This window comes from Saimiri boliviensis, chromosome 2 (assembly GCF_048565385.1).
Source record: "Saimiri boliviensis isolate mSaiBol1 chromosome 2, mSaiBol1.pri, whole genome shotgun sequence".
In the NCBI taxonomy this organism is placed as follows: domain Eukaryota; kingdom Metazoa; phylum Chordata; class Mammalia; order Primates; family Cebidae; genus Saimiri; species Saimiri boliviensis.
In genome coordinates this window covers 7,968,412-7,980,586 of record NC_133450.1, presented here as the reverse complement: position 1 = coordinate 7,980,586, position 12,175 = coordinate 7,968,412, and the positions used below count along the sequence as shown (strand labels likewise).

General features: G+C 37.3%; 1 protein-coding gene across 2 annotated transcripts in view; it reads right to left on the bottom strand.

Moving 5' to 3' along the window:
- Positions 1 to 223: 223 nt before the first annotated feature.
- UACA (uveal autoantigen with coiled-coil domains and ankyrin repeats) overlaps positions 224 to 12,175 on the bottom strand; it is a 48,109-nt gene continuing 36,157 nt past the window's right edge. For both annotated transcript variants that reach the window (XM_003929679.4, XM_074392735.1), the window contains 4 exons: positions 8,303 to 11,041; positions 6,138 to 6,290; positions 3,888 to 3,953; positions 224 to 418 (listed from right to left, as the gene is read on the bottom strand). In XM_003929679.4, coding sequence (XP_003929728.1) covers positions 347 to 418; positions 3,888 to 3,953; positions 6,138 to 6,290; positions 8,303 to 11,041 — 3,030 coding nt within the window. In that variant the 3' untranslated portion in view covers positions 224 to 346. The remainder of the gene's footprint in view (positions 419 to 3,887; positions 3,954 to 6,137; positions 6,291 to 8,302; positions 11,042 to 12,175) is intronic.

The window sequence follows — 12,175 nt, the reverse complement described above, 5'->3', positions numbered from 1 at the left end:
AAAGAAATCTTTAAGCAATTATTTCAGTCTAACCTCCCTTCCTATGGACTCACTCAGATGGCTCTCATTTTATTAGGGACTCGAAGGTTTAAAAATATGGAGTCAATCCAGGGCAAAGTGCTATGTTGTTTGCCTGTTTGTAAAATTCACACAGAGAAAATAAGATTCGAACTGATACTGAAAAATACTAACATATTCATCTAATTTTTAAAAAACCTACCAATGGAACAAAATATATTTTATTTTAATTACACCAGCACAGTACAGCCCAGAAAGACCATGGAGTTGTACAAAGAATGTTCAGCACCAGCAAGATAAAACAGATACTGGCAGTCAGTGCAAACTGCTAGCACACAAGCCCCTGCCGCATTTGTATGATCTGGAGCAGAGCCTCCTGAACATCTTCATCCATGTGACCCTTCGGAGAAAGAAGAAAGAGAAGCAATATTTTATGACATCTTTGTTTACATAAGAATTCTAAAGACAAAGCTTTTACAGAGCATAACTAGTCATTGGTTCATCCCGTGCTAAATCCTTACCACTGTAGTGATATCTGAAGGAATTACTGGAAAAGGGAGCACAGCTCTATCATGATCAACTAATAAGTGATGCACGGCTGGCCATGGTGACTCATGCCTGCAATCCCAGCACTTTGGGAGACCGAGGCAGGTGGATCAGTTGAGGTCAGGAATTCAAGACCAGAATGGCCAACATGGCAAAACCCCCATCTCTACTAAAAATACAAAAATTAGCCATGTGTGGCGGCACACGCCTGTAATCCCAGCTACTTGGGAGGCTGAGATGGGAGAATCACTTGAACCTGGGAGGCGGATGTTGCAGTGAGCCGAGATTGTGACACTGCACTCCAGCTTGGGTGACAGGACAAGACTCTGTCTTTAAAAAAAAAAAAAAAAAAAACAGTAGTGCCCACCATTTGCTCTAACATCCATTACCAGAAAAAAAATGGACAATCCTCCCTCTTTCTCTTTTTTAATAACAGCCTTGGATGATAGAGGTAGCATAAGTTATAAATGAGCAAAGTAAACTACAAGGAAATTTGTTGTTATTGCTGCTGAGGTTCTTTTTTTTTTTTTTTTTTAAATTAGAAAACTAATTGATGGCCGAGCACAGTGGCTTACACTTGCAATCCCAGCACTTTGGGAGGCCAAGGCGGGAGGATCACTTGAGGCCAGGAGTTTAAGACTAGCTTAGACAATATACTGAGACTCCATCTCAAAAACTTAAAAAAAAAAAAATAGCTGGGTGTGGTGGCATATGCCTGTAGTCCCACCTACTTGGGAGGTTGAGGGAGGACAATCACTTGAACCCAGAAGTTGAGGCTGTGTGAGCTGACTGTGCCCAGGTTTTGAGACTGTGTGAGCTATGATTGTGCCACTGCACTCCAGCCAGGATGACAGAGCAAGACTCTGCCTCTTAAAAAAAACCTTAAAATTTAAGTAATTGATTTTAAAAATCCATATTTGTTTTTACAAAAGTAAGATCTTATTTTCTTACCTAGTGTCACAGAACTACCCAATTATTTTAAATTATTGTATAATATCCACTGTATGGGTGAATTTCATTTCTTTACCCATTCCCTTAATAATGGACATTTAAGGTATTTCCAATCTTAATGGACAGATTACTAGAGATGAAACTACTGGGTCAAAAAGCAGTCTCAATTTTTAATTCTGTTAAGTACTACAAAATTTCCCTCTATGGAGATTATAACTATCTGCACTACCATCAACAGAGTAAAAATGCCCATTTCCCACACACTCTGGCTAACCCAACCGACTATAATCTTGTGTAATACTGCCAGTCCTGCAGGTGAAAAATGGTTATGTTCTTATTCATTTGCATCTCCGCCATTACTGATGAAACCAAGTATCTTTTTACATGCATGTTAGCTATTTATATTTTTAAAAAATACTTTAAACTTAAAATGGTGGCACCAGTTGATTAAATGCAAGCCAATGTGGTGGGCTTATTATAATACTGCACCGCCCCCAACACACACACACACACACACACGCACACACACACGCACATGCACACACGCTTTTTCTTTCCTGGAATACTTGAAGAGGTTTCAGCACAATGCTTCCCATTAATATAAAAAGTTTTGCTTCCAAAATCTGTTTCTATAACAGCAGGATGTTTAAATTTCAAACATTAGCCATAGTTGACTAAACTTAGTATCTTAGTTAACTTTATGATGCCAGAAGGCAAGACTATTTCTGATGCCAACTGCTTTTGTTATGTTTCATTAGGACGCAGTAGAAAATAATTTCAAATTCCAGAAGTACATATTATGCAAAGTGGAAAGGCTTGTTAGTTTGCTATGTTTTTCATTAAGAGCAAGCTCTTCCTCTCATGGCCAATACCAGTGAGTTTCTCAGCCTGTCTAATATAGATTTTCTGTGATTTTCTACTGTTACCCCACTTAAACTTCCTATTCACTGTCCCTCAATAGTCTTCTCTTAATAATTGCAATCAACTTTAAAATTCTAGTTTATCTTTTATTTGTTCAAAAGAGAGTAGCTAAGATACCTTATTCTATCATATCATTCATTCTTTTTCATTAGTTAGTTTCCCCTCCATCTCCTATAGAAAAGCCAGGTCTACTGATTTTAAGAATTTGATTCATCGGCCGGGCGCGGTGGCTCAAGCCTGTAATCCCAGCACTTTGGGAGGCCGAGGTGAGCGGATCACCAGGTCAAGAGATCGAGACCATCCTGGTCAACATGGTGAAACCCTGTCTCTACTAAAAATACAAAAAATTAGCTAGGCATGGTGGCGCACGCCTGTAATCCTAGCTACTCAGGAGGCTGAGGCAGAAGAATTGCCTGAACCCAGGAGGCGGAGGTTGCGGTGAGCCGAGATCGCGCCATTGCACTCCAGCCTGGGTAACAAGAGCGAAACTCCGTCTCAAAAAAAAAAAAAAAAAAAAAAAAAAAAAGAATTTGATTGATCAAGTATCTTTCTTTTTGTTATTTTATCTAGTTCTCTTTTTAAAATTGATCTTTTTTTGAAGCTTTCGCTCAACATCCATCTTTCCCTTCTTTGGTTTTGTTTTTCGGTTGGTTTTTTTTTTTTTTTTTTTTTTTTTTTTTTTTTTTTTTTTTGCTTGCTGGTTTTTACAGTTTGGCCTAACACACTTCAAATCCAAATAATTCCCATGAGCTCTCTCCTGTCATTCTAAAATTTGTTTCTTTTAGTACATTTTCTTCCTGAAAAATCTATTCTGAGAATTTTGGAGATGCTACTCATGGGGTTTCTACAGGAAATTAAGAATAGTATCCTTTATATGCTAATCATTTCTTAGTATGTTTTTTTAACCATAACTTTCTCAGTACCCCCCTAAAAAAGGGAATTCATAATATTATTCCTTAATTATTCCTTGGCTTTACCAAGACAAATTAAGGCTTGGTAAATAATTATTATCAATTCTCTCTTAACAGATAACTTTTTCTTTAATTATTACAATCCTATACACAACACCCTGCTTGTCATTTTTGTGCTTTTCTAGTATTCAAAGTTGTTCCCACTCTCCTTTTAGATGACAGCCACGTGTGGATATCAAGGCACCGTCTCCAGCTAGCAACACCATTAATGCGTGCTGCCAGCACATGTTACCAAACTGTCTATAAACTGAGTGACAAGCAGATGGAGACAACACTAAATTTAAGATGTTGTGTTGCCATATAGCTTTGTAACATTCTGGAGATGCAAAAACCATGATTAAAAGAAACATAATTATTTTTAAGTAAGGATATGGGGTGCAGCTACTTTAAACATCAGTTACTTTCACATAAATTTATTTGAAAATAAAAATTTATTATCTCTAAAGCAATATTCTTTCCAAAGGAGAAGTAGTTCGTTACCTGTGCAGCACTAAGAAGGTGTGTCCGATAAATTGCAATTACTTCTTGATGCTGTCTGTCAGCATCCTAGAAATGTGAAAAGATGGGCAGATCTGAGTATCAGCGTTCACATTTCCAAAGTCTGGACAACGCTCAGGCCTCATGCTACAAAACTATTATTATTATTAAGGCACTCCTACTACTTCTGACAACAGACTACCTTGGACCTACCAGATACATAATTCCAAAACATAACAATATAAACTTCTCTAATGAATACATGGGAACATTCATAATGACAGCAATGCTACTTTCCTTAAGTAACATGAAATTATTGCTTTAGTTCACATCTAGTGCCACGAACTTCTGCAGACACTTATCACACATTTGGATTATTGCAAATGCTTCCTATCCTGTCTTACTATCTCCACACTGTATTCCTTATCATGCCTCTGAGACTAAGGTAGCTCTTTCCTCACATCACTTTTGGCTTGAAGACCTTGAGTGATACTCCTTTACATACATGAGAGAATCCAAATTCATCAGTTTGGTTCTCAATGACTTCTAGTTTGGCTTCAAACATTCACTCTCAAATACAGCAGTCCCCTCTTATGGGGAGTTTTGCGATCGGTGGTTTCACTTTCTCTATTTCAGTTTGAGATACACAGAGAGATCGCATTCACATTACTTTTATTATGACATATTGTTATCATTGTTCTATTTTATTATGTTATTGTTATTAATCTCTTACTGTGCCCAATTTATAAATTACACTTTATCACAGGTATGTAAATATGGGGAAAAAAACATAACATATATAGGGTTCAGCAGGTCCTATCCATGGTTTCAGGCATCCACTGGGGGTCTTGGAACATACCCTCAGTGGATAAGAGGGGGACTACTCTACAGGCAGGCCTTTTACTGCCCTCTGGCCACGCCACTTGTATTCCACCTCCATGTCTTTTTTTACCCTATTTTCTTTGGAGGAAGAGCCTCTACTTTCCTTTTGCCTACCAAAATAGCATCTACTTTACAAGTTCAAGCCATGTACTCCCTTCTTTAAAACTAGCTTCCACCACACCACTAATCTTTCCTTCCTGGAAACCCCTATCACTTAGAATGTGCATTCTCAATTCTATATTTGACCTCTCTCATCTTGTCATTTTACTTTTTATGGATCTATATTTTGCCTCTCTACCCACAACTCCTTGGGGACAGGAATGGCATGCTTTCTTCATCCCTGCTTAGCACAGTGTCATGAACATAAAAAACAATAAACAAGTATTTCCAGTTATTAAAGGGACACTATACCCTTTGGATAAGATCCAAATCCACAATTTGCCATCCTTCATCTGTAGGCCTACAGTGTTAAAAAATAAACACTTAAAAAAAAAAAAAAAAACTTTTCTTCTATTAAAAAAAACTCATAAACAATTCTATGAAATAGGAAAACATTGGCAACAATTTACATGTGATTGGACCATTTTACTTAGCATTTCAATGTGTATTAGTGCATTCAATTAAAAACATAGTCCCAGATACTCAGGAAGCTGAGGCAACAGGATCACTTGAGCCCAGATCAGCCAACAGTAAGACCCCACTGGAGACCAGTCTAAGCAACATAGCAAGAACTCATCTTTAAAAAATGTAAACTAACAAGTAATCAGTTATTATTCTATTTTCTGGATGAGAAAACCAATGGTTAAAGGGGATGTTCCTTGTCACTTCCTTATAAGTGGCAGGACTTAGACCAGAGCTTCCAACTTAAGCTTCTAAATCTAGGCACTTATCCTTCTATGCAAGGTATAAAACCATAGGAATGCCTCTTCATTCATAAAGATAAAAGATTCTTTTAAAACCTCCTTTAGTTTAGTGGGACCAATATTTTAGAGGGTACACTGCAGTGAGAAAGATGCTAGATTTGGAGTCAGCCAGTTTCAGAATTACACCTGAGCTGAATGACCCCAGGCATCAAGTACTGTACTCTTTGTTTCCTTAAGAATCAAATGGAGGAAATAAACCTGTTTTGTGGGATTGTGATGAAGATAAAGTTTACAGATAAGTATGTAGAATGTTTAATATCATACCTGGTATACAGTAGTCATCCAACAAGTATTATTACACTACCAGTATAGGTAACTTTTGGTATATAAAAACAATTACATTCTTGGATCTGAACACAGCTACAGTTAATTTCTAAATTAGCCTTACAAACTAACTACAGGGAACCAGCACATATTCACGCAAAGCGCCATGTGTCTGGTTACTCACAGCCAGCTGTTGCTGCAGAGATTTCACTTGGTGTTGCAGGGTGTCAATCAGCTGGCTCTGTCTCTTGGTGGGGTTCCCACTTGTGTAGGTGAGCTGGGAAAGGCCATTGAGTGCCTGTTTTAGTCTTTCCACATCATTAAGCAGTTCAGTTATCTTTAAAAAAAAAAAAAAAGTTGGGGGAGAAACATATTATTCACTTATTCATGTATAATGAACATCTCTGTACAGAAATTTCTTTTTGGAGACACAAGCTTTATCTTTATACACTAGAAAACTGAGGTATGAATATTGGCAAGATTGTTATCAACAGTGTATACAATATGTAATTTATAATTAAATTGCTTTCCAGAAATTCTTTACAAAAGCAATACCAAATTAAGAATAAATATTACATATATCCTAAGATGTGAGTATAAAGTTAGTGTTCGTACTTTTAGATAATACATAAGCATCTATGAAGGCATATGAACTATTTTCCAGGTAACTTCTGGAACACAGGAAGGGAAGGGGGATTCCCTGCAACGAAGTGTAAAAAGTAAAAGGGTGTAGCCCATGTAAGTCTAGAATTAACATGTTTCTTGTACCTTTCAAGAGTTGTATTATTTAAGACCACTTTGCTGTCGAGGGGAAAAAAAAAAAAACAAAAAACAAGGAGGCTGTTTATAGGAAGTCTCTAGAAACGTAGCTTTTCCCCCCCTACTTTAAAGTCAGACAGAGTTGACTTATATGAGTGTGGCTAATTTCCTTCACTTTTCTGAGCCTTAGATTCCACATTGGTGAAAGTTGGATAATCTTTCAGAGTTAAGAAAATCAGGTTGGGCACAGTGGCTCACAACTATGATCCCAACACTTTGGAAAGCCAAGGCAGGAGGACTGTTTAAACTCAGGAATTCAAGATCAGCCTGGGCAATATAACTCCATCCCCTTCCCCCACAAAATTTTTTTTGAAAAATAATAATAGGAAAAAAGACAATCAAATGCAATTATAAGTAAAATGCTCAATAAATGACAAGTAGTTATTAATAATTAGCGCTTATAATTATATATTACTATATATGCCATAACTACCTTCTGAACAAGCTTAGAGCACTTAAATTCCCCATCATGGGGGTGGTGTGCCAGAGGATAGTACGTACAAGTACTCTCACTGGGGAGGGCAGTCTGTGTTTGTATTTATTCAACTGTATCTCCAGGACATGACATGCAGAAGGCATTTAATCATTACATGTTAACTGATAAAAGTGCAGGCAATCTTTATATCTCATTTCCATAGTACAAACTTAATGCAATATCAGTTTCAAAAATATTGTTGAGTACCTATTCTGTAAATTATACCACGAGAATGAAAGATAAGATGGAAAGTTAAGTTATAAACCCTGTTCTTAAAAATTGGGGAAGATCTATCACATAATTCTAACAAGGTAATATAAATGTTTTAGATGGATGGCAAAGCCACAACCAAACATGCATCTTGGAGGAGGAACTATTTAATATAGGCTAGATTGGACAGTGAGGGCTTTAGGAAGAAGGATAACATGTTAAAGAATGTATAGGATTCAACTCAGTAAAAGGAGGAAAAGGACATTCCGGGTGAGGGAACTAGTCTGTAGAAAGATATGAGCAACTAAACATAAAATAAATTGGAGGGCTAAGTTTACTACGATGGGTGAGTGCCAAGATGAACTCTGGATGCTCCCCAGAGTGCTTGGTTTCTTGCAGCCCAGAAAGAGAGCTTCCCCACCATTCCCTTCCCCATCTTTCACATGCCACAAACCCACTGGCTTTTGACTCTCCATCTATGAGCCTTAAGTCTCCCCATTGTTCCTCAATTCTTGGCTAGAACAGCTAAAGAAACAAGGAAAAATGCTTTTGATTTTTGTTTATATTACTTCACTTTTTTTTCGATTCAGAATTTTTGCACACAAGTTGCCAAACTGGAAAGGGTATGTGTAATTTGTTTTTGTTTTTGTTTTTTAACCTTTTCATACCTTTTATGGGCTTCATAATTTAACTGGGAAAGTGTAGCACAGCCCAGTCACTTTGTTAATACCTGTGTATACTTCCCTGTGCGACTCTGTGGTAGAGTCCTATTCTCCTTCAACTCTGCTAGTGCTGCTCTGGGGTTTCCAACACATTAGCCATGAGACAGACTACTTTGTACCTACCTTATTATCTTTTGCTTCTATTTGTTTAGCAGATTCTTGTATTCTTCTTTGTAACTCTGTGATTGTTGTTAAGGACTTATCACATCGTTCCTTCTGATCCTTGATTTCTTGCTCAATGCTGAAATGTAGTAATTCCTTCTCATCTTTTGCAGATATTTCCTTCTTTTTGGCATGCAAAACTTCCTCACATACTTCCTCATACTTTCTGTTCAGATTGGCCAATTTTTCATTTAAGCTGGAAATCTGCGTCTCCAAATCGCTTTTTGTTGCTTTGTATTTAGACAAATCAACTACCTCTCTAGTCTCTAACTTTTTTAATGCTTGTTTAGTATTCTGAACCTCAGACTGAAGTTTGGAGACTTCTTCCATTTTGTTTTGGCTTTCTTCTTCCTTTTCTCTCAAGCTAGCTTTTATGATTCCAACTTCTTTCTCAAATGCTTCTTTAATCTGCAAATGCTCTGCCAGGGGCACAGAAGAGTTCTTTTGATTCTCCAACAACTGGTGCAGTTTGGTCACTGTCTGCTGCTCTTTCTCATAACACCTTTGTATGTTCTTCAGTTCTTCCTTTAGATTCTCAATTGTGCCATTAAGAGATTTTTTCAGAGCCTCAACCTGTTCCAATGGAACATGTTGTTTTTGCAAAAGATTTTGCACTGCAAGTATCTCAGAAGCCTGTTTGGCATTTTCTTCTGCTAGCTTCTCTTTCACATTCTTTACTTCTGTGTATTTCTGTGACAAGTCTTTTAACTGTTTGTTTAGCTCTTCTGTTTTTCGGCTTAATGCTCTTTCCATTTCATGAGACTTCTCAATGAGAACCGTCTTATCCCTCAAATCTTTCTGAAGGGTAAAAATCTCCATCTTTAACTTGTCATTCTCTTGCTTGTTTTTCTTGGCTTCTTCTTCACTGACACTATACTTCTGTGTCTGCTCTGATAACTGGTCTTTTAGTTCTTTCTCTATTGCTTTAAATTTTCTCTCACACTCCTCAAAGCTGACAATTGGGGCATATTTTACCTTAATGCATTCTTGTATTGTGTCGAGCTCCTTCTTCTGGGCTTTAATTTCGGCATGCAGTGTCACAATCTCTTCTTGGCCTTTTCTGTACTTGGCCAGGATTTCAGCATTACTATCCTGCACCTTTCTCATGCTCTGATTTAGGGAGCTCATCTTTGCCTCATGCTCTGCCAGGCTGATGTACTCAGCTTTTATTTGGTTCTGAGTGTTTTCCAGGTTTCTTTTTAATATTTCATTCTTATCTTTTAGTTTTATAAATTCCTGATTTATATCTTCATATTTTTTCTTCATATCTAATATTTCTCTGTTAGTTTTATCTAATGTGTTATTCAGTGTTGTTTTAATTTCTTCATGGGTTTTAACTGGCACATACTGATTATTCATCATCTTCTTCAAGTTAGTGTTTTCAGACGTGAGAGCATGTATTTTCTCCTGGTCTTCACCACATTTTTTCTTCAGTTCAGACAGCTGTTTCTTAACTTCAACAATATTGGATTTCAGAGCTGTTACCTCTCTTTCATGTTTCTCAGGAGGTACAAACACAGTTTCTAGGCGGCTCACATTCTTACTTAAGCTGTCATTTTCCAGTAGCAATTTCTCCATTTCCAATTTCTTTTCTGTATATTTTTGTGTTACATCTAAAAGCTTTCTATTAAGATCATCAATAATTGCATTATGTGACTTTTTCATATCTTCACTTAGTTTTAAAGGAACATAATGATTTTTCATTTCAAGTGTTAAGTTATGTGCTTGCTCCTTAAGGAGCTTATTATCCAGATAAACTTTTTCAATTTCCTTTTGTAGTGTCTGATTTTTCAATGTTAACTCAGTGATCTTTTTCCCAAGTTCCCCTGATTTCTGCTCTAATCTGCTCTTAACCTGTTCATGTTCCTCCAGTTTGACATGCTGAGCAAGCTTAGCCTTAACATTCTCAAGTTCTCTCTTTAACTGTCTAATTTCACTAAGTGATTTTTCATGTTCTCTTTCCATTTCTACTAATTTTTTTGCTTTCTCATTCACTTCATTTGATAATGAGCTCTTCATGTTTTCAAATTTTTCAGCTGGAATGGAAAGGGCCAACTTTGCTAACAATTCTTTTGCCTGGTCTTCCATCTCTATGACCTTTCTTCCTTTCTTCTCTCGCTCCACTTCACACATACTGAGTTCCTTCTGCAATCGCTTATTTTCTTCTATCAGCTTGCCTTCATCCCTCTTAAACTCTTCTACTATCATCTCATTTTGTTTGATTTGGTTTCTTAATTTCCCCACTTCTGCTGAAGCACCTTCATATTTTGCTTTCATGTCTTTCAACTGATCCTTCAGTTCCTCGGTTAGTCTGTGATTCCCTGTAGCTGCTTCACTTGTCAAGTGTTCTTTAAGGGCAAGAAAATGGGTCTGCATTTGTTTAACTTTACCTTCTGATTCATACATCCTCTTCTGTACATCTTTTAATGCATCTTCTAATTGCTTTATCTGTTCATCTGAATCCTCCTTGACCCTTTCGCATTCTAATGCTAACGCTTTGCATTCTGCCACTTTGTGTGCCAGTTCGTTTTGGAGCTTCAGTCGGTCTTGTTTTGCTGACTCACAGAAAGTTCGCATTGTGTCTAACTCTTTCTTTAAAATTTCATTTTCAGAGTATGAAGTTGGACTGGATAAAGATAGCTCCAGAGGTCTTAACATAGATCTGCTTTGCATATGGGCTGGTATACCTGGGGAAGTACACTAAAAAGAAAAAAAAAAAAGACATCAATCACAAAAGCCTAAATGAGACATTTACTATACTTTTTCACCAAACTTATAGAAAGTTTGCAGATCACCAGGAGTCAAAGGGTTTTCAGATTAGGTAGTAAGATGGAAAAATATCAAATGTTGATTTCCATGGTAAGAAAAACAGTTCTGGACATGATTTCCTTAATGTAGTCACAACATATTGAGAGTTCTGTTCACTTAAGTCTGTTCCAGGCAGAACAAAGGAAAAACGACCATGGTCACTGGGTGCTATTTTTTCTTTCTTTCCCCATTTATAACACCTACCCACATATGAAAACCATCAACTTTATCAAAACATATTTATTATTTCTGCTTTATGGCACATAATGTGCTTAGAACTTCAAATCTGCCATTGTATCCTTCAATAAAAACAAGTACTGTAATTTTAAATTTGCAGATAATTTCATAGAATTATAGATTAAGTTCTAATAAGATTTTTGACTTCTGCGTACCTTCGCTGTTAATTCCAACAGAATATTCTTTAAATTATAAAAATACTACCAAAATAAACCCAGTTAGTTATTAAAGTTCTCAAGAGAATGACTGGTCACAGCCAGAACCAGAAGAGTCTCCCAATAGACAGAAAACACCTGGAGCTGGTGACCGGCAGGTTTCCGATAAGATCTCAGGAGCTGGATGAGCTGGCTCAAGCATGTGCACTAAGAGGTAAAATGGTGGATGTATGACCTTCTTCTGGGTGCATTTGACTGGTCAAGGAAAATAGTCCCTAGAGAGCATGTGCACAACCTTAGCAAAGGCACTATACATGTGGCCCCTCCTAAGTGCTGGCAGGCCACTATGCATGTAGATAACCTGCCCCAAGAGAAGAATCAAGGGAGGAGAAATGCAAACCCCCAGGCCAAGCCAGTGTATAAAAATCCCAAGCTAAGGGCTAAACAGGGCACTGGGATCTCTCAAGCCACCCACTTGGCCTTCTTTCAAGTGTACTTTGCTTCTTTTTGTTCCTGCTCTAACACTTTTTAATAAACTCACTCCTGCCCTAAAACTTCCCTTGGTCTCTCCCTCTGCCTTAAACCTACTTCTGCCCTTCAGCCAAATCCTTGCCTCTTAGGAGGCGAGGACATA